Source organism: Anarhichas minor, unplaced genomic scaffold (assembly GCF_050575085.1).
Source record: "Anarhichas minor isolate MPS153535 unplaced genomic scaffold, ASM5057508v1 ptg000005l, whole genome shotgun sequence".
Taxonomy (NCBI): domain Eukaryota; kingdom Metazoa; phylum Chordata; class Actinopteri; order Perciformes; family Anarhichadidae; genus Anarhichas; species Anarhichas minor.
Genome location: NW_027466451.1, coordinates 1423974 through 1446969, shown reverse-complemented (window position 1 = coordinate 1446969; position 22996 = coordinate 1423974). Strand labels below are relative to the sequence as shown.

The following is a 22996-nucleotide window of genomic DNA, read 5'->3' as shown; positions in this document are numbered from 1 at the left end:
GTGCATCAGTTAAACTGTCAAATAATGATATGTTCATATTATTTTGAGTTGAATCTGTTTTTATATTAAACACAAAGACATTTCAGGCTCTGTCTTCCTCAGCATGTGTGTCATATAATTATGTTGCTTTTGATGCTTTGCAGCCGGGAATTGAACCTCCAACCCTGTGATCAGTGGACAATCGGCTGTGCCAATATGCTCAAACAATCTTTCATCAAAGAAACAGCACTTGGAGCAGATTTCTTAAACCTACTGAATAAAGACATATACATACACTCAGGTGTCATTCACGCCGCCCGTTATATCTTTTCTTGGAGCGTTTCTATCAAAAAGACCCGACACACAAACCTGGCAAAAAGTTCAGCTACACAACAGAAAGAAATCTATTACAACTCGATGTCTTTTTTAAAAGTGTGTTTATGTACAATAATTCAATCTGACACACGGGACACGTGTCGTCAACATGTACACCGACCTTAGCTGCTGGTCCATGACGGCATTGAGCAGATGAGAGCAGAGGATCCTCGTGTCTCCACCACAGCCTCCCTGTTCCTCCGGACGGGACAGGTAGAGCTCCCAGCAGGCCCACTGCTGGTACTCCTGACTACACCCACACACACACACACACACACACACACACACAAGCTCTTACAGGAGCCACTAGACATTAGACACTTTGTGCGTGTGTGTGTGTGCTCCATTCCTTTACCGTTCTGGGTCTGACAGGGCGTCTTCACTTCTCTGTACTCTGAGCTCGATAGCCACCCATTCTGAGAACGATAGCTTGACAAACATAAAGGTTGAAGGTTTTCATCAATCAAATTAATTTAACAAATAATACAAAGTAAAACTAAGGAAGCCACTGGTTGCTCTCCGATGCTCATTGAAAATAACGTACCTGATATTGTGGCGTGTTTTCCAGCTGACGGAACACCGGGTGCCTCCACAGATGCCAAGCGGTCTTCCTCCAGGTGCCGTTGGCATCTGTGGCACTGCTCCACAGGCCCGGCGGGTTCTCCTCCTGGTGGTCACCGATTAGACCGCCAGCAGTGATGGGAGTTCCTCTGGTTTCAGGCGACAGTCTTGGGATGAGGTACAGGAGCTAAACCAACACAGTTATATGTAGAGTTATAACAAATACAATAATATAATAATGAAATATAGTCTATAGAAATAAGGGTTCCAAATGGGTTCTTCCTGAAGGGCTGTGGTTCTACCCACAACCATTTGTTTCTGAGAAACCATTTCTTTTGTTTTTGTCAACGGTTATTTGTAAGACTAAGGGTTCCGTTACGAACCCTTTTCATTCAAATAAAATGATTTGAAACAGTTCTTTAAAGGATTGTTGAAAGCATGGGTTTTAAAAGATCCGCCAAGCCCCACCTCCAAAAACTGATTGTGAACCAGGATTGTTGCGGGTCGCACAGCCCCACATAATGAGGAGCCCTGATCGAGTTATAGATGAAACCCTTGGAATATAAAAGGATTATCAGTGGAACCCTGGGGGTGGAAAGATTCTAGATAGAACCCCCAGAGAGGGTTTCTTGGTGGAACCATTACACCGTTGAAGAGTTCTCTGTAGTTACTCTCATAGGTGGCAAAGATATACATTAATCACCAATCCTGACTAGCAAACCGCCAACTTTATGCGTTTTGGTTGTACAATTGTGGGGACTGAGGTCTGAGAGACAAGGACAGCGACAAGGGGCAGATACAGCTGGATCAGTCCAGAGCCCTCTCTTTCCCCCTCGCTCACAGTAGTGGGATGATCTAGAGCTAAATAAATGTTAAAATGACTTAATTTTCATTAAAGACATATTTGCTTTTCTTCTCAATAAATTGAACTGCTGGTCTTGGTCTATGTAACTTTAACCTTTACATGTTTTGAATTACCGTCTAATGACAGACGATTCTTTCCACCTTTTCAATGCTAATCGCTAGCATGCTAACTGTTATGATTCTGGTTACGTAAGAGAGCAGTAAAAGAGTCTGTTATGTTGAAAAAATACATTGTAAACTCTTATAAACATTTGTAATTTGAGTAAATACGCAAGGCTTAGATATATTGATGCTAGCAATTAGCATTAGCTCTATGTATGTTAACGATTAGCATAAGGGAGTCACTGGGTAATTGAAAGGGTAAAATTTAGCTTATACTCGTGCTTGGCGCTGTAGCGCAAGCCTCTGCAGACGGCGCGCAAGCTCCGAGTATGAACAGAGGCTTTCATACTCTATGCGCTGCATAATCTACGAAACGCCAGAGGGTGTATAAAGAAAATGAACTGTGAAGAATCAAAAAGGCAACGAGTATAACCCAGGCATATGCTCATAGACTATAGGTGTAATCGACAAAAAGCCATAAACTAACCTCCACAATGACGAGGAGGGATTGTAATTATCTGTAAACTCGTATCTCATATTCATGGACTATGAGATCCCTGTAAAGAAAAAAGTCAAGTATTAAATGCATTATAAAGAAATGATGATTTAATATCCTGTAAACTATTTGATTTGGCGGCAAAACATTTACTCAAAATGAAGTATTTTAACATCTAAAAACAAACCTTTGTTGGTGATGAAAGCTGCCTCCATATTCATCACCTGCCTCTAGTTCAGCCAATAGCAAAATTCAATTGCAATAGCCGGGTTTTAACAAGTAAGGGGCAGTCGCTATCTATATTTATAACACAATATGAAGAATTCAAATACTTTGCACTAAAATGTCACGATTTGAACCGTATACAGTGGTTTTCAGCTGGAAAAAAAGTTTGGGGATTTAGTTACTCTTTAAGTACAACAACACCTCAGCACCTTTCTACTGTTGCTTTATCACAGCTTCAACCCTTTTACAAGTAAATGGTGTAAGAATTTCCCAAATTGCCCTTTCACGGTGTGAGTCTTATGAGATTTTTAAGTAACACAAACCTCATGACATTATTGACAGTAAGATGAAAAAGACACCTTCTTATAGAAGCTGTTGAGGATGTAGTCCTGCTGTTGTTGCTGAGGCAATGAGTCCCCTCTGCAGATCCCGTAACACAAAGCTGCCACACACAACCTGGATGGCAACGAGAAGACTGTGAGTGAAGGTGGCAGCCGGGCCAGACGCCAGTGTCACATATTACCGGCAACACAAGAAACGTTCAAGGAATCCACACGTAACCTCACCTGACACAGAAGAGCATGTTGGAGTGTGTGCTGCAGACCAGCGCCGAGCTAAGAGCCTCTCCCACGCGAACCGGCTCCGGGAGTGTGGGCGGGAACAGCTGGACCAGAGGACCGTGGGGCATGCAGGCGTGGAGATGGACCGCAAACACCGCCAGGCCGAGTAGGTGGGTGGCGCTGAGCGACGCCGCCTTTTTTTGGACAGAAGAGGTTCGTGAAGCTGAAGAGAGCATGTACTGGTTTGAGCGGCGTGGAGGAATAAAGAGGTGAAGTGACTTTAACGTAGTCCAAAAAGGTGGGAGGTAACAGGCACTCAGCGAAATACAGATGTAGAGCATCGGAATATGGATTTGTGTACCTGGTTATGAAATAGCTCCCAGAGTCCGTGTATGAGGCCGGAGAGGAGCTGCGTGTTGCCGAGCAGTGCACTGACAAACCTGGAGGCCCACGGGCTTTGCCTGTAATGATGGAGAAGTATATGGTCAGTTGTTGGCAATGGCAGACCAAAAAAAGTTATTTAATAGGCTCTACACCTCCGGCTCCACAGTCACATTGCCGCTATACCTGCGCTTTGGGGTGGCTCCCCTGATGGTCTGGTCTGGTTTCTGCCCCCCCCCCCCACACACACACTACCACCACTGCCCACCTGACACACCCACACTTATACATGATTATAGCCATTTAAAGATTTTTTGTATTTAATTTTATTGTTATTTTTTGGAGTTATTCATTTATCTTATATGTATGTGTACTTTAATTAGCATTAGTATAATTTATTCATTACAACCTTTTTTTTTTTTTTCTTGCTTCCTCCCTCCTTGCACCATTTTAAATGTACAGTGGGGAAAAAAAGTATTTAGTCAGCAATCAATTGTGCCAGTTCTCCCACTTAAAAAGATGAGAGATGCCTGTAATTTTCATCATAGGTACACTTCAACTATGAGAGACAGAATGGGGGGAAAGAATCCAGGAAATCACATTGTAGGATTTTTAATGAATTAATTGGTAAATTCCTCGGTAAAATAAGTATTTGGTCACCTACAAACAAGCAAGATTTCTGGCTCTCACAGACCTGTAACTTCTTCTTTAAGAGGCTCCTCTGTCCTCCACTCGTTACCTGTATTAATGGCAACTATTTGAACTCGTTATCAGTATAAAAGACACCTGTCCACAACCTCAAACAGTCACACTCCAAACTCCACTATGGCCAAGACCAAAGAGCTGTCAAAGGACACCAGAAACAAAATTGTAGACCTGCACCAGGCTGGGAAGACTGAATCTGCAATAGGTAAGCAGCTTGGTGTGAAGAAATCAACTGTGGGAGCAATTATTAGAAAATGGAAGACATACAAGACCACTGATAGTCTCCCTCGATCTGGGGCTCCACGCAAGATCTCACCCCGTGGGGTCAAAATGATCACAAGAACGGTGAACAAAAATCCCAGAACCACACGGGGGGACCTAGTGAATGACCTGCAGAGAGCTGGGACCAAAGTAACAAAGGCTACCATCAGTAACACACTACGCCGCCAGGGACTCAAATCCTGCAGTGCCAGACGTGTCCCCCTGCTTAAGCCAGTACATGTCCAGGCCCGTCTGAAGTTTGCTAGAGAGCATTTGGATGATCCAGAAGAGGATTGTGAGAATGTCATATGGTCAGATGAAACCAAAATAGAACTTCTTGGTAAAAACTCAACTCGTCGTGTTTGGAGGAGAAAGAATGCCGAGTTGCATCCAAAGAACACCATACCTACTGTGAAGCATGGGGGTGGAAACATCATGCTTTGGGGCTGTTTTTCTGCAAGGGGACCAGGACGACTGATCCGTGTAAATGAAAGAATGAATGGGGCCATGTATCGTGAGATTTTGAGTGGAAACCTCCTTCCATCAGCAAGGGCATTGAAGATGAAACGTGGCTGGGTCTTTCAGCATGACAATGATCCCAAACACACCGCCCGGGCAACGAAGGAGTGGCTTCGTAAGAAGCATTTCAAGGTCCTGGAGTGGCCTAGCCAGTCTCCAGATCTCAACCCCATAGAAAATCTGTGGAGGGAGTTGAAAGTCCGTGTTGCCCAGTGACAGCCCCAAAACATCACTGCTCTAGAGATCTGCATGGAGGAATGGGCCAAAATACCAGCAACAGTGTGTGAAAAGCTTGTGAAGACTTACAGAAAACGTTTGACCTCTGTCATTGCCAACAAAGGGTATATAACAAAGTATTTAGATGAACTTTTGTTATTGACCAAATACTTATTTTCCACCATAATTTGCAAATAAATTCTTTAAAAATCAGACAATGTGATTTTCTGGATTTGTTTTTCTCATTTTGTCTCTCATAGTTGAGGTATACCTATGATGAAAATTACAGGCCTCTCTCATCTTTTTAAGTGGGAGAACTTGCACAATTGGTGGCTGACTAAATACTTTTTTTCCCCACTGTATATATACATGTATTCAATACCACTCACTCCCCCAACACCCTGAACACACATTAGAGAACACACACACATGTGCACACATTCCACACGTACCCATCTGCATCCATTTCGCAGGACCTCCATTTTTCCTCTCATACCCATCTGTCTGAAACTGTGTTAAACTCCTGAGATTGCTTTTGTCCCCCTTTTGTTTTTGTCCTCTGTCCTACTTTGTATTATCCCCTCAGCTCTTTGGGAGTTCATGCCCTTGTCTGCACTTGCTTTGTCATCACTTTATCACACGTAAGAAATAAATAAAAAGGAAGAGGCAATCTCATAACACAGATGGAATCTGTTAATTCCCAGAAAACGACCGCCTTGTACATGCACACTAATATTCCATTTCTTTTCAGAATATGACAATTTTCCAAATTGATAATGCTCATGTAAACATCATATTCTGTTTGTAATTGCTTATTCCAAATGGAGCATTTTCCCACTAAGAAGTGTAGGAGATGCCAATATTATTCTGGTTTTAGGAGCATTCTGTGGAAATGTATACAACCATAGACCGCATATAAAAAGTGGACGTCACTCATTGGTTTGTGGACTGATGTTTTGAAGCCTCAAGTTCGCCGATTTCACCGTCGCCATCTTGGAATGCGGCCGTTGCCATGTTGTTGTTTTTTCGCAAATGCTCCACATGGCCACAAACCAACTAGCTAACACTATGCAGAGATGCATGCCCAAAAGAAAACCCCACATATCTGGTGACAGAGAGAAACACACCTACTTTTAAACATTAAGAAATACTTGGCCATCAACAGGTTTTTGGATATGTGCAAATATTGCAACGACTTCTTTTTCAAGAGGGAGTACGTACTGCTGCATGTAAACGCGAATTTCAGTGGAATATTCATTTTTCATTAGCAATGTAAAAGGCTTAGCAGGAATATTGTATTTTTTTAAATAAACTGAATATTTGGTTCATGTCAAAAAAAGTAAATATTGATAAATACCTCATAAAACCAAACTATCCCTTTAATGCTTCCCTCCAGGTGCTGTATGTAGATAAATGTATATGTATGGCCACTAAATGATACTCAATACATTTGTGGGATTTCCCCCCCCAATTTTTCATACCCTGACAATAATTAAATTTCTTGTTTAGCGCAAGACTTCCTAAAAAAGTTGCAGCGCTCACTTGTTAGGAGGGTTTGCTCTGGAAGCGTCGAGCACGCACTGGCAGAAGTTTCTCAGGATCATGCTGACGACCTGAGAACACGAGGGAAAGAATGAAAGAATACATGCTGACATACATGCGGCTCACTGATGGAGAGAAGTTCATACTTTGACGTGGAGCTCAGGGGACAGCGGGGTGTTCGTGTGGAGTTCGATGACCGTCCTTCCAACCGGCTCATCGTTGCGGCCGGGAAAGATGACGCTCAGAGTGTGTGAGATCCTGGACAGCTGGGCAGACATCTCTGAGGGTACAGGTCAGGTGTGGAGATGAGGGATTCAAAGAGACAGCCTCACAGTGCAGTCTCATTGTAGACCTGGGCGACATTGTATAACGGCTAATCTTGGAGTCCTGACTACAGGACACCAAGCCTGTGTGTGATGTGCTGCATGTCCTTTGTCGATATCTGCCTACCTCCATCATTCCCCTCAACAAGCAGCTCTGTGAACTCCTGTAGCTGAATCTTCAGGACCTCCAGAGGCTCATCATTGGTGTCCAAACACACTGCACATCCTGGGAACACAACACAGTGTAAATGCAGTTATGGGCTATTTCAGTTACGTAATTGTCGTACATTACATCTATACGGAAGCCCTGAGAAGCAACTTGTGAGTAAAATAAAATTCTGTTGATCAATTTTCTATGTTTGATGTAAATAGTTTTGTCTCCTGTGTTCATGACTTAAGAACAGGTGAAAAAAGGTTTGCCAGGAGACTTTTTCTCTCCCTTTTTTCTGTGAAAACGTGTTGTAATTGTTGTTTTCTTCCAGGTGAGTTTTAATTTGACATAACTTGCTCACACACAATAAATGTACCTTGTGTTTAGAATGCATAGAGAAAATAAAACTCTCCTGGAAGAAAACACGAACGCTTTGAGTCCTATCTAGAACCGTGGATGCATGAAGAGAAGTGGATACAGAGTTGGAGGCGGAGCCACGTTCATTCCTATGAAAGCTGCTCAGTGGCGTATGAAGCAAAAAAAAGTTTGACTTCCAAATATGAAATTAAGCTGAAATTCGGCAGAAATTACGCAGATCTTCCCGGAGCACTAGCGTTTCCTTTAACCCCGCCTCCCAGCCCGAGGTCCAGTCTCATTCACATGAATGAGGAAGGTAAAATAGCTCTACATTCGGGTATTAATGGATTGTACAACTTTGAGGACCAAATTAGTTTAAAAATATGCTAATCAAGAGTTCGTACTGGGAAGTAAGCTGAGCCACTCTCGGGTATTTCAGACAAAACATCAACATATTCAATTGTCAAATATTGTCATATCTGTATTACATAACCTTCTAAACTACTATGAAGCAAATATAAAACTAAACACATGAAATAAAATGTTTTACTGCTTTGTATGTGGTTGTTTTTCTGATTGCATTCTTAGACTAAATCTAATTTTGTGAGTATCCACTACAATAAATGAGCGAATGACCTACCATCCTGCTGCCTCTGTTTCTGGCAGGACTCCACATAAGATGAATACTGTGCAGCAGGGATCTTATCTGCCCTGAATGCAGAAAAACAAAGTGTCATAACAGGGAAAATACAAAAGAATCAGTTAAACATGATTGGTAAAGAACATTCACAATCTGATGGTTGTTCTGATCAGGCCCACAAACACAAACATACAAGCAGTGATGCGAAATTAAAAGTTTTCTTAGATTAAAAGGGATAAAGGAATACATTTTGGGAGACAATAAATACATAACAGGATCAAATTATATAAACTCAAGTCTAAAAAAAGTTGCCTTGGAGAAAAGAGAAGAGCAATTTCACAAGCTTCTGATAATAACTCACTTTTTCAGAGCCTCTATGAAACTCATCCGAGCGTCAGCTTTGACGGGAAGCTGGAATTGAAAGACAGCGTCAGATAAACTCGCTTCACATCGGAGAAATGTGTAGCAGTAACAGTGAGATAGAGCTGCTCACCATCCTCGGTGTCAGCAGAGCAGGGAGGAACCGCGCCAGGAAATATGGCCTCCGGAAAATACTGGGGGAGGACAGGAGTGTCAATAATCCGTCCGTGTCTCCGTCTAACTCACTTCTCACATCTACATGACACCCAGATTGTCTAAAGGACCTGTTGTGTACTTTATAAATGTGCTGCTGGGGAGGTGACGATGTGGCTGAATACCTGGCCTCCATGACTGTGGCAGAGATTCTTCCTGTGCTCTCAAACAGAGACACTGCCTTCTCCACATCCTGGACGGCCTGGCACTGGGGCTGCACACACACAAACATCACGCTGTTATAAATTATTAAGATAACAAAAAACATCAGCTGAAATACAGATTTTGATGCAAATGAAAACATTGCACATTTTGCGTGCTGGAACTAGAGCTAGATATGAATCGGCAGTTCTTTTTTGGTACCGACCGAAATGTGTCGCATGTCCTAAAACTGTAAAGTGCTCAATGGACCCCTTTAAAGTTTTTAAAAAATGATGACGCCCGCAGTTTGCTTGTCAAGCTATGCAAGGGCATTAACCAGCCAAGATGGTGAATGCAACCTAAAAAGAGTGACTTTCCAGATCTATCTTAGTGGGTGGAAGACATCAGCTAGTGGCCCAGTATTTAGTGGGAGGGTTTAAACATGTATTTGGTGGACAAAGCTAGCGTGTAACGTTACACCAGAGAGACATTATGCGCTACAAGTCTCTAGATCAGGGGTGTCAAATTCATTTTCACTCCGGGCCACATCAGCATCATGGTTTCCCTCAAAGGGCCAGTTGTAACTGTAAGACTGTATAACTGTAACTACTCCTGACATATTGTTAACTAACTCTCTGCTTTTGATTATTGTTTATTCAAGTGTAAAAATATTGTACATGCAGTTATATAAATGTAAAATGATATTTAATCACATTTCTGTTATTATAACATAAATAATTTTGATTTAGGGTTAAGAAACCCACATTACTCTATCAAAGATCAAACTTTTAAAGAAAATAACAAAGACAAATATCATCAAACACAAGTTATTACATTAACTTTGTTCAAAGCTATTTTTGTCACCTCTCTGCATCACTAATGTCCCTCCCTGCCGTCGTCCCGTGCATGGCAGCTACATCCAAGAGCTCCTCACTGAGAGTCAGGTCTGCCTTGAGCCTCTTACAAACATTGATAGATGATGTATCTCGTCTCTTAGCTAGCTGTGTTAGATTGCTGCTAGTTCCTGAACTCGGTCTGCGATGGTGTTTCTTCACAAACTGACATTTTTAAAAGTCTGTATCTGGTCGGAGCTCACCTGCTCACATACCTTTAGCAGCACTGGGCTGTAGCTTTTGTAAATATATTCTGCTGTGATTGCAGTCTGCCTTTTAATTCTTGGACAATTTTATGTTTTTCTTGGAGGCTAAATTTAGCTCCGTGTTTGGTGTCAAAATGCCGACGTGAATTGTATCCTTCATCACCGACACGCATCATAACACAGAAGACAGACCCGTTTTTCTCCCTGAAGCACAGAAATGTATTCGCTTTCCCATCTTAAATTACATTTTCTTCCCTCTGCATCAATCTTTCTCTTCGTGGACATTTTGGGATTATTTGTCGATCTTTTTCAACTCAATCACTTGTTGGAAAACCGCTTTACGGGCTGTTCCCTCTCCTGTCCACCTGTTGTGATAGTTTTAATGTCGGTACACAGACAACATGCTATCTCATAATTTCAACTTTCTATCTCATAATTTCGACCATGGGGATATTTTTTTTTCAAGTCTAACTTAATTTTTCTTTTCCAAAATTTTTTTTTTGCTGGTGGATTCGCGGGCCACATAAAATGACGTGGCGTGAAATTATGAGATAGCATGTTGTCTGTGTACCGACATTAAACGCGGGCCTTGAGTTTGACACGTGTGCTCTAGATGATCCAACTCTGTTATCTGTGTTCATGTAGAGAACGTCAAACACCAGGACAAAGACTCAGAGGTTTGACTTTATTCACTTTTAAAACAGACTTTACAAACAGTCCAGTGCTAGTCAACACCGTTAATAGCTCGCAGCCAGAGGGTTTCGGTTCAACCAGTGACCGTGTTAACTGGTGACTCTCAGCCGAATGCGTCATGGTTGCTTGTAGTGACGGCAGCTGTCGAAAACACCAATAAAACACGTAGGTGTCCCCGTAAAAGACTTCAATCAATTTGAAATACAAACTCATCTGTGTTTATTATCTACCAACCACGGACACATTTGGCCAAGAGTCACCAGTTAACATGTTCACTTGTTAAACTGAAACACCTGCTGCCCTGATCGTGATCCTGTCTAAACTCTGTAGGAATATCGATTCTGACGACCAATCATCCAATAACCAGACATTTTGATGCTGGAAACAGTTTGAGTTCAATGTGTAAAGTTTGTTAACTCATCTGGATGACTGGAGTTAAATGACGTCGGCGGTTAAAGGGTCTATGTTGGCATTAAATGTCTAGTCAGATCTTTTTTTTGGCATTTGTTCTTTATTTGATAGTGAGAGAGACAAACAGGAACGGCAGGGGAGAGAGAAAGGGGACGACATAAGGAGTAAGGACTCAGCCTTAATGTACGCGCTCCATCTGGTGAGCGCCTCCAGTTAGGCAGTAATCGCATGGATGCTTGTTATTAGTCCTGGTTATTTAGACATTCTATTGTGATATATGTTGGAGTGAAAACAATGCAGTCTGACATCTTTTTGTTAATACACGATCTTCAAGTTTTTAGAATTGTGTGCATAGTTCTATTAATTGTTTATTTAACGGTGATAAACTGTAATACAGAATTTTCTTTACTGAGAATGTCACCACAAACACCCAGTATTTATTATTCCCTGTTAAGATGACGATACCTTCTGAGGGCTTTTATTTAAAAAAGCTGGGTCTGACCCTAGTTTCCTGTTAACATACAGTGAGGGAAATGGGGGATGTTATTTTGAAAAACAAGTCTATAACGCTCACTCCCAATTGTGTTACCTCCTTCTGCGATAGATCGTGACTTAACAGACATTTATCTAAATAAAAATCTCGAGATTCCTTTGATAATTAAAACACAGAGCTGAGCGGGAGGTCTGGGTCGGCCTGCTTGGCCTGCTGCCACCGCGACCCGACCCCGGATAAGCGGTGGAAAATGGATGGATGGATGGATGGAACACAGAGCTTTGTAGAAAATATATTTGTATTTCTTTGGTACAGCGACCAAAACTCAGGAATTGAAATGTTTCAAACAGGATTTTAGACCACAAACTAATCACATCTGCAAGAGGGTTGATTAGCGGTTGATTCCTATAATTCATTGCATCATTGATGCCTTAACCGGGTGCTAAGATTTTCTGGTTTCTCAAATCTTAGTTGAAGCGCGATGCTTGAAATGTTTGCCTCCATTATCTTTGACACTTTCCTGAGCTCGGAAAATTAAAAGAGCCTCGTCAAAATAAGGGCGTTCTCTGCCGACGACACAAACATATCACTGGGTGTTGCGGTTACCTGCAATGATGCTCCGCCTGCACCAGAAACATCCTCATACAAACCCATGTCCTCCACTGACTCCTGCATGTGGGACACACACACACACACACACACACACAAACACACACAATCATGGATACATCACAAAACATCTGGGAGGACTGTGTATTTTCAATATTAAAATGTCTAAATAACGCAGTAATGATGTGCTGAGGATAAATCCCTTGGTGTTTACCTTGAGGTCGGCCAGCCTGGTCTTGGCCAGAGAGACGTACTCCATCAGGAGGCTGCGGTGTTTCACAGGTACATATGGAGGCTGCAGGATGTGAACCTACCAGGGGTAAAATGACAGTGAGTTTTGCTCTTTCTAGTCCAGCACAGTCCCAGTGAAATGGAAGTTAGAGCGTCTTCTTTCTGTATTGTGATGTTGTTCCCCAGTGAAATGGAATATTTCAGCAGTGAACAGTAACAAGAGGGATTCGAATCAAATCCTTTGCATTTGATTGGACCGCTAAAAAAAAAGTGGGCGGGCTTTGAATGTAGCACGATACGGAGCAGCGGAGGACTGTGGCTCCACAGATTGATTCATGATATTAATGGTTGGAATTGGCTGGTAGTAGATTACAAAAGCATGCGTAATATATTGTTTTACAGTCATTTGGATTTTGATATAAAAATACAAACAACTTGATTTATTTGTAATTCTATTTGCATATATTGTTAAGTAGGTGCTTTTCATCTTGACTTTAAGTTCCAAGACAACCATAAACAAATTAACTCCTTGACAAGTTAAAGTCCTGCATTCAAAATATGACCGATGTAAGAGTACAGAAGTGCTAGCAGCTAAACATACTTAAAGCATAAAATGTTCATTACACAAAAAGACATACCCCTGTGACTGTGTAAGTAGCATTTGACTGTTAAAGCTGGTCATGGTGGAGCTAGTTTTACTTTATACACTTAGGTAGTTTAGTGCAGCGGTTTCCAACCTTGGGGTCTGTTACCCTTCCAAAGGGTCACAATACAAATCTGGGGGGGGTCATGGGATGATTCATGGTTTAGGAAAGAGGAAAAACTCAGTACTGCTACAGACGTTCATGTGGTGCTTTTTATGGTCTGTAGCTGAAGCATGAAAACATGGTGGAATTAGCAAGCTAGCTAGCTAACTAGCCAGCCGCTGAGTGAGTAAAATTTGACATTTTTCTTACTTTTCTTACATTTTGCCTCAAGAAAGGGCAACAAAGACTATATTTTCTGCACAACAAAACATGCTTACATGCTTATTAATTCCCCTAAAATGTTTGAAGGAAAAGATGATGTGTTAACTTTAAAGAGACACTAAATCCCCAAACCACTTTTTTTCAGCTGAGTATTTAGTAGCATACACATTTCCCAGCCTTGCACGTAAACTCAAATTCACAAATGTTACTAAGAGTTCACAAAGCACATCGCCTTCGCCAGATAATCAGTCATTAATACTGATTCCCAAGATTTTGTAATGTGCTGACAGCTTAACTTAAAGTCCACAGAACAGAAAGGAATGGTTATTCATATGAAAGCATCTATGAAGTTGAGGGGAAATGATCACAACTCACCGGTTAGTTGACACAGATTTTATTTTTTGTTTTAGAAAGGGTCATAAACCAAAAAGGTTGAGAACTACTGTTTGATATTTAAAAATTCCTTGTGTTTTGAAAGCTTATATGTTTTATTATCTGAGTAAGTACATCTGTAAGATAAATGTGTTGGATGTAAAAAGTACAATACTTTCCTTTGAGATGTAGTGAAGTAGAAGTGCATAAAATGGATATACTGAGGTAAAGTACAAGTACCTCAAACTTGAACTTAATCACAGTACTGAAGTACATGTACTTTGTAACTTTCCACCACTGCTGCAGACTTCATAGTATTTATTAAGTTATATTCCTGCATAGTTTTTTTTCAATAGTTATGGTTTATTATACTGCATACATTTATCATACCCCACATACAGCATGAACAATATTTTAGTATGTCTTCTTCTGAATCCTGTTATTATTTGCTGTAGTAACCAGTTAAATGGTGAATGGACTTTACCGTATAGTTCTTTTCTAGTCTTCCGACCACTCAAAGCGCTTTAACACTACATGTCATCATTCACCCATTCACACATTGATGGCAGCAGCTAGCATGCAATGTGCAACCTTCCCATCGGGACTATGTAATCATTCATATCCATTCATACACCACAGGAACAGCTTTCAGAAGCAATTTTGGGGTTAAGTGTCTTGCCCAAGGACACATGGACTAGTGGAGGCGGGGATCAAACCACCGATCCTCTGATTGAAGGACGACCCTGCTCTACCACTGAGCCACAGTTGCCCCACTTGGGATCATTAAAGGTTCATCTGATATACAAAAGACACCATATATTTTATGTCTAGCGAAATGAGGCTATCAAAAATGTTTCAGAGACAGAGACATATGTAGAGTGTCACCTTGAGGTACTGTGGGGGTTCAAAGGGCACCAAGTCAGACAGGAACTTCAGCAGAAACACCAGAGATTTCTTACTGGTCGCATGGTAGCCACTGCCTCCCCCGAAAGACATCTGAAAAGGCAGACAGGAATACTGCTACTAGTAAAAATAATACATATTGATGTGCTTTAAGACTTCTCAAACTCTCTGGAACTCTATCTGTGATAACAACAAACTGCAAAAACAGACAATCCCATGACCATGTAAACTGTTGCATCATGGGTTTGAACAACAACCCTATTAATACACACGGACACACACTCCACCTTTGTTAAACAATCTGAAAAATGTCCATTGTCTTATGTGGTGAATGCACGCCAAAATAGCTGCTGGTCATGCCGCTGAGCTCACTTAAAGATGCTTACTATCAGCAGCACTAATCCAAACATGTCCATAACCAAACTAGTGGTGTGGAAAAGCCAATATGAAACCTTGAACCAGTTGCTGTAGGAGGGGAAGATGGCGGGTCCCTCCAGCGCACCCTGTCGAGCCAAGAGGAAGGCAGTTATCATGTTCTCTAGGTCGTAGCCTTCAAATGCGGAGCTCAGCAGTCTGGACAGCAGCTCTGGCAGAGGAAGAGAAACAGAACAGACATGAACAGCTTTTTAACGCTGTGATGAAAACGACCCAAAGCAAATTTCTATCAATTTCTGTTCATAGTCCGACGTATAAGTTTATTGGTGTTAAGCTTTTATAACTTCCGCCATGAATTTGCTGCAGCAAACTGCCTACTATTTTGGGTGACCACCAGTTACAGCTGCACGCTCGAGGAGCTTTCTTGGTTGCGGTGAATAACCCTTTACCAAAACACCTTTTATTGCGTGTTTTATACTGCCACTGCCTGCCTGCTGACTCCACACTCACTACTCTTAACAGGCCCCTGGCCGTCAGGGGCCGCTAGTGATAACACAGCTGAGTGCATCACCGCCCAGAGACAAAGTGGGGAACAGTTTGCTCTCTTTTTTTGTTTTGGACGATGTGTTTGGCTAACAGCTAACAGAGCTAGTACACACTGCTGAGTACATGAGACGGTTTGGTGAGTTTCATTTTTTTGGCAAGATTGTAAGAACTTTCTTACACGACAACTTTGAGCCTGCATACATCGTCGCTTGTTTTTAAGTTTGAATGAAGTGTTTTACGAAGCCTTACAGCCCATTGGTGTCTAGAACGGGGGTTAGACAATAAGCAGTGGCTGTTGCAGACACACCTGGTGGAGATCCATTTTCTACTGAGAGCACCTTTCTACTTTGAAATGGTAAGTGCAAAATACTTCATCTATGAGAAACTGCAAAATTTATTTGAATGGAACAATTTGATGACACACGTGAAAAATGGTCAAATGTGTTCTCAGTTCATAATATTGGCACTTGGCAGTATTAATCCAGTATAAAAGCGTTTACCTCTCAGGCTGAGCTGGGCACAGGGGTTGTAAACCAGCAGGGTGGAGAGGAAGCAAAGGACGTGCTTCCAGTTGACCTCGTGGGTTTCCAAAACCTGCTGCAGGTGACACAGCAGCTGCTCCACACTGAAGATCACAGCCAGCTGTTACAGGAGCACAAGAACAATACAGACAAGTTACTGTTAGCGTTGTTACAACAGACCCTGCAGACCAAAGATCAGAAGACACAGAGAGCACTTCCAGTAACCTTTTTAGCTTAGAGTGACTAACAGGCTGATATACTGTTGCAGGTGAGAACATCATAAATCAATACTCTCAATGCTGTGTTTCCGCTGCGCTGAAGGCTGTACACCTGAAGCCTGATTAGTTCAAAAGGAAATAGGGCTCAGCACTGTGCATTAACTATCTTTACTGTTTTCCTTTAAAGAGTGCAATAACAGATGAAAAGAAAATACAATAAAAAGGTGAACAGAGCCTTTAGGGAGGAACAAGTCGACATTACAACATGATTATTTATGCCGTTGTGTGATTTATATCTTCATCATTTTCAGCAGTCTTTTGAAAAACATTGGGCGTATTTGTAGGGGTGTTTTGTTTATCTATCAACGATCTTTCTCTACCTTTAATTACAATGTTATGAAAAAGAAATAGCACTCAGTCACTTACTCTTTAGTCTTACATGTAAAAAAGTCACATGAATCAGAGCAAACTTGTTGATATGTGATGGTTTATAACCTGCTCTGCTTTTAACATTTACCTTACGGAACAGAGAGGTCAACAACCGGTTGGCTTTTGCGAAGGTCCACTCATTCTGCAGAGCGATGGCATCGGACACTGCGGGTATGAGATTAAGTTGTTACACTTCAGATGTTTTCCCCACTATGAAAGCAGCATGTACATGTGCATCAGGATACTTATTGAAAAGTTTTACCAAACCTTTTCTGACCCCAATTGAAGTTCTTACCAGATTTGTATCGTAAGTTTAAGTATAAGCATCAAGAATCAAGAAAAAAAACCAAGCATGAAGCAGTTTAAAAAGGTCAACAACTTGTCTTTACCGGTTAGTCGAGGCTTGTAAGTGAGAGTCTGTGTGAGGGAGTGTGTGAAGAAACGCTGAAGGGTCTCCACTGACGCTGAAGCTCCACACAATGAGGCGTCAAATATCTGAATCCTGTGTGAAACACGGGGCAGAGGGGTAAGAAAGAGACCAACAGCGTACAAGACACACACACACACACTCATATACGTATATTTACATACATATACGTATATTTACATACATGTATATTTACATACACATACATATATTTACATACATGTATATTTACATACATATATGTATATTTACATACATATACATATATGTATATTTACATACATATACATATATGTATATTTACATACATATATATTATACACACACACACACACACACACACACACAATCAGACTTCTTTTTGTTCCGGTTGCAAAAAGAAGTCTGATTGTATAGAAGTCTATGATAAAATGACTCTACTTCTCTCTTGATTTATTACCTCAGTAAACATGAGTTTATGGTCTCAATCTCTAGTTTCAAGTCTTCTTTAATGCAGCATGATGTTCATTTAGTAAATGATGGTCCATTTAGAGTCAAACAGACCATAAAGCAGGGGATACTTTAGGGCGGGCTTACTGTGATTGACAGGCCGCTACCAGAGCCGTATATGATGTCTCTACGTCACTCCTCCGCATTCCAAATATGGTTCATTGCTTAGGAAAAAAACAACATGGCGACCGTGGTATTCCAAGATGGCGACGGCAAAATCACCGAACTCAAGGCTCCAGAACGTCAGTCCACAAACCAATGAGTGACGTCACGATGACTACGTCCACTTCGGCTGTGTCCCAATCTCAGTCCCAGTCTATGGTTTTATGTCGGAAAACTCTGGCAGCAGAGACTCAGAAACATTACACCCCCGTCATGTCAATAAGAAAAGTGGTTGATCAATTAAAATTGATATGGGACGATTTTATCATTATTTTGTTCTTCCTCCAAATGTTTGAGAAACGTTGTTTGTTTTTTAGATTTTGTTTTCTTCAGGCAGAGACCTCAAACTCAACAAATATCTGATTTCATGAAGCTTAATAAGACACATAAAACACAATGAACCATAGCTCAGCTCCTGCTCCAGCACACCGCAGCGTCAGACTCTTTCCCACGGTGTCTAGCAGCCCTGAAAAAGACAAAGAGGAAAAACAATAAAGTGTTAAAAAGCGAGACAAAAAAATAAGGAAAGTATTAAGATGATACTTAGACGTCTTAGCTCTTAAAAAAGTAGAAAATAGCGTTACGGCTCCAGAGGTGTGACTCAAAGTGCTTTGCTACATTTTTCATCAACACAGGACAGGGAACACGTAGACTCACAGAAGAGCATGTCGTCCAGCACCGAGCAGCAGAGCAGGGACGCCCTCCTGTCGGCAGCTGCCGGCTCCTGGATCAGCTCAAAGCCACTTCCCACCAAGACTCCAACCACAGCTGAAATACAGGAGATCTTTTATCAGCATCACCCTCAGCAGCAGCAAACAGAGTGTACTTGATGGAGTGTACTTGATGCCATGAGGGCATTTTTTTTGTAGCTTGGTTGGTTGCGTTTAAAACTCCTAACCCTGGCAGTGCAAGTGCAAGTCTATCTTTCCTAAGCCTGACGTTGTACAATTTTACTCATTTAGCACCAAATTCAAGGTGCTCTGACAAAACCATCCAAGAATCACGTCTCCCAAATCCAAAGCAGCTTTTGTGCTTTAAGTATTGTAATGTTGACGAATGGATGAGCGACCAGTGTCCTTACTTGACAGCACTTTCCGCTGAAGTTGTTTGGTCTCCTCGTCTCCGTGAGGAGGCTTCCAACCGCACAGAGCCTTCACCTGAGACACCAACCACAGTCTCACTTCTTCATCACTGAATGGAGAAACAAAGCGATAGGTTCAAGTTCATATGCTGCAGAAAGGTGCAGGTGTCGGCCATGCTTTTAACTGTCACTCTCCTCAAACTCGGGGTGACTTGGAGATCCTTCTTTGTTGTGTTTTAGTTTAACTGAACTCAGTGTACAATTTAAAGATGGCTCTCTGCATCCACAGAGGGGCACTGTAACTCTGTGTTCTGTTGCGAGTTCAGTTGTAGCATTGAATGCTGTTACTTTGAACGTCACCTTTAGGTATTCAGGCGGTTTACTTCCCGTCTCTGAAATAACCAGAAGATTCACACATAACTTGTAACTCAACCAACATGAAGCAGATAGTTTGCTTTTAAAGTAAAATGTTTCACTGAGAGAATTCTCAGTTAAGTGTTCTGAAGTAAAGTTACATTTCATAACTGTGTATTCAGTTAGTTATTAACATTTAAATCCTTAAAAGACTTTCTATGCTTCGATAGTGTTTGCAGAAGTAAATATACTGAAGTAGAATACTTCTCTGTCTTGTTATCTTCTGAGGCCAACTGCTGCATGATAGTAATCCCTGTATGCTTTTTTTCCATAAAAAACTAAACTACTTATATTTCTTACCTCTCTATGATGTACTTCAGGGTGAGGATGTTGCAAACGTGGAGATGGTACACCACCTCCAGGTTGGGTAGCCTCTGTAAAAACACCACATTAAATATTTAATTTCCTACATCCTGTATAAGAAAGCCAGGCACAGTTTTTCCTATTGTTCAGACCGACTTTAAAGGGATTAATGAACATTTTAAAGTAACTTCATGGAATTACAAATTGTGCAAAACCTCATCAGAAGTAATCAAGTCTCATGTTTGAACTCTAACACACACACACACACACCTGATCCCTCCTGTACTCCTGCCAGAGCAGTTTAGGGCAGAGGGCTCCCTGTGACAGCAGTTCTCTGCTGGACTCCAGCAGGACGCACAGCTGGACCTAGAGAGGACAGGGACGGGACACATTTTTACATCGTGTGTCACATTTGAATGTGCTTTGTGTCCTCCTGCAGAACAAGAGTCCCGCAGCAATGAAAGAGGAACTCGTGAGATGTTAGCGGCTGCATCCGGAGCAGAAAGATGTTAAACCGCAGACGTAATCTGCCAACAAGATGTGACGCAACGACCATTTTCAGCATGCAGAGCTGATGCAGCAGTAAAGCTGTGGGAAGAAAACACAAAGTCACCGTGCATTAGACACAAAATGAGAATCCACTCACTACATTGTTTGAAGAAAAAGCGCCTGGCATCTGATTTACTGGCATGTTTTCGGCAAAACTGCACAGTATTAATGTATAACATTTAATCTAATTAATGCCGCAGTCATTTGACGAGTTTAAAAGAGCATGGCGACTGTCGTTAGTAGCTATGGTGACAACGCAAGTCAGCGGGGGCCTTAAAGCGTGTCACACTCACTAGTTTGAGAACTCCGTTTTGGCCAACCGTCAATTTATGACTTGCCGACAGAAATACGGAGCAATTGCAATCCAGCAATCCTCAAATTCCTCTCTAGCAGCAAGGCGACGGATATAGTCGGGTTGTTGGGAAGTTTGCTTAAAAAATGGACTCCGCTCTGACCATCCTGCTATGTTGATTTGAACGGGGAATGTCCATTCTACTGACATTCAATTACTATGGCTCCTCCATTTTACTTTGTACATCGTGGGAGAAGAGTCTCAGGGGTCGACGCTAACTCCTAAAAGTGGTTGCCCCGCTGCCAACCAGGCACCAGCTTTTTGGTTGCCAAAACTGATCATATGGTTGCCTTTTTTTAGTCACCTTTTATTAAGAAATTGCCGTTATATGTCAGCTGATGAAAATGTGACATAAAAGTTCTATTTCCGAACAAAAAGTCTTTGTAGTTTTTGGTTCTTATCTGCTTCTTTACAGAATTTGAAAAGTAATATTATCTTTGAGCATATAATATTTCAGTATACAAACTAGCAGTAGTGCAGCTGTTCACACATCCCCCAGGAATGAACCCAGCAAGTCACTCGTTTTTCCATCCGTTCCTTTACAATGTTGCTTTTCTGGACCTTTGTCCTGATTCCCACCACAGATCCTTTGGTCTTTTAAGCATTGAAGTCTTGGATTGTGGGCCCCTCAAGTGACGCCAACATCCGCTTGTCCATCGTCTCTTCTTTCAGAGACGACCTCCAGTCTGTCCTGATTCTAATAAGGAGCTGAGTCCCCTCTCACATACAGCTGAAGAGAAGGGGCAAAAGCTAATTGGTATAAAATAATGACTATGTGTTGACAGCAGTAACGTTTTTAAAGTTTATTTGTCTATATGTTATAAAGTGGTTTCCACGGAAACCAAAGGGCTGAGACTTGCAGATATGTAAAAATGGTTGCCGAAGGCAATCTAGCAACCCTTACTGCCGAGGCCCGAGTGAACACTCAGACATCGACAGCATTCAGTTTGCATACCGTCCGGTTTCAGTATGCGTCATTTTTCACTTTTCCAGCCTACACTGTAACACACTCCATATTAAAAACCTGCTCCAAATTAGTTTTCACCACGCCGATGGTCTGGTGAACCGTATGGTAAATGTGAGAGGGGATGTGATATACAGAAGCATAACAAAAACTAATACCGATATTATAGATTCAAGATGCCGACAGCCAAAGGAGACAATGTTTTTAAGTTTTCTTCTGCTGGATGTCAGCAGAAAAAATAATAATAATAATAAACAGATTTTTATCGACTTTCACAGGGGGTGCACCAGGATTTGCCGCTCTGAGGTTGTCAAAATGAGATTTTGCACATGCATAACTTAAATCTTAATAACACACTTACTGGATAATATATACAAAAGTCTGAAAATTAAACTGTATAAAAAGATTTAGTTTAGTTTAGTCCTCACTCAGAAATAGTCGTCCACATTCTGTTTAAACCTGGTATTTGTGGACAGTGTCCGATAAAGATCAGTATTAGAATTACACTAAGTGTAGAATTAGATTCCAGTGGCGACTGCGTACGTTTGTTTTCAAACATTTCCAAGACGCTGTCACTTTATTTCCAAGTTATACGAGTTATGTTCATTGACAAAAGTTGATTTAATACTAACAGACTAACTCATTAAATACGCTGAATCACTTTCTTCAAATTCAGGATTTTGTTCACGGGTTTGTGGGAGCCACTGTGACTCCTGCATTAACTTACTCGTGCATGAGGGGACGGATTGAATGCTCACCTTGGATTCTTACGGCCCGTAGAAACAAATCATCAACTCTTTACTGTCAGATACTCACTCGCTGAGAGGACGTGAGGAGCCCTCTCCTCTTCTCCTCTTCCTCGCTTCCCGTGATCTCCATCAGCCTCTCCAGCATCATCTTGACCGACAGCGCCGCCGCCGGGACGCCCAGCTGCGAGGCCCGACGCCTCAGCTCGCACGCTGTTCATAGACAACACACCCTGTAGTTCACAGCATTTCACTCTGTGGCACACTCTGCTGTGAGCTGTGACCATTTCTGTAAGTCTCTTTTGTGGTGTACAAAAAGTAAGCAAACGAAAACTGACAGTTGTCCAGAAGATAAAGAATGAACAAAGACGGCCGCCATGAAAAGTTGAAACTTGTCCGTGTCGTGCCGTCCGGCAGCTGACTCAGATATTAGCTGTTGGAGAACCAATGTGCAGCACTGAGGCAATTCAAACACTCACCCAGCAGTGAACATGCAGAGGTGGATGTGGCGCCTTCAGAGCCCGCCTGTTTCTCCTCGCCGTTCTGAGTGCGGAAAATGTTGCACGGATCTGTATTCTAAAAGAAATGTAGAAAACAATAAAAAAAACTTAAATTAATAAAATATTAGTGAAAGATCATAAACAGTTGAATTTGAGGATTTTACTTTGTC

General features: G+C 41.6%; 1 protein-coding gene across 2 annotated transcripts in view; it reads right to left on the bottom strand.

The window, feature by feature from the left end:
- The window catches only part of fanca (FA complementation group A), a 34886-nt gene that overhangs the window by 10427 nt on the left and 1463 nt on the right, over positions 1-22996 (bottom strand). For both annotated transcript variants that reach the window (XM_076075690.1, XM_076075696.1), the window contains exons 3-29: positions 22806-22902; positions 22397-22539; positions 19986-20081; positions 19713-19786; positions 18999-19108; positions 18575-18685; positions 18320-18383; positions 17229-17341; positions 16928-17004; positions 16172-16313; positions 15203-15336; positions 14733-14843; positions 12491-12586; positions 12274-12336; positions 8956-9044; positions 8751-8811; positions 8619-8668; positions 8258-8328; positions 7237-7335; positions 6933-7066; positions 6787-6857; positions 3524-3623; positions 3169-3356; positions 2962-3058; positions 899-1102; positions 710-783; positions 476-604 (exon numbers count right to left, since the gene is read on the bottom strand). In XM_076075690.1, the coding sequence (XP_075931805.1) occupies positions 476-604; positions 710-783; positions 899-1102; positions 2962-3058; positions 3169-3356; positions 3524-3623; positions 6787-6857; positions 6933-7066; positions 7237-7335; positions 8258-8328; positions 8619-8668; positions 8751-8811; positions 8956-9044; positions 12274-12336; positions 12491-12586; positions 14733-14843; positions 15203-15336; positions 16172-16313; positions 16928-17004; positions 17229-17341; positions 18320-18383; positions 18575-18685; positions 18999-19108; positions 19713-19786; positions 19986-20081; positions 22397-22539; positions 22806-22902 (2798 nt within the window). The remainder of the gene's footprint in view (positions 1-475; positions 605-709; positions 784-898; positions 1103-2961; positions 3059-3168; positions 3357-3523; positions 3624-6786; positions 6858-6932; positions 7067-7236; positions 7336-8257; positions 8329-8618; positions 8669-8750; positions 8812-8955; positions 9045-12273; positions 12337-12490; positions 12587-14732; positions 14844-15202; positions 15337-16171; positions 16314-16927; positions 17005-17228; positions 17342-18319; positions 18384-18574; positions 18686-18998; positions 19109-19712; positions 19787-19985; positions 20082-22396; positions 22540-22805; positions 22903-22996) is intronic.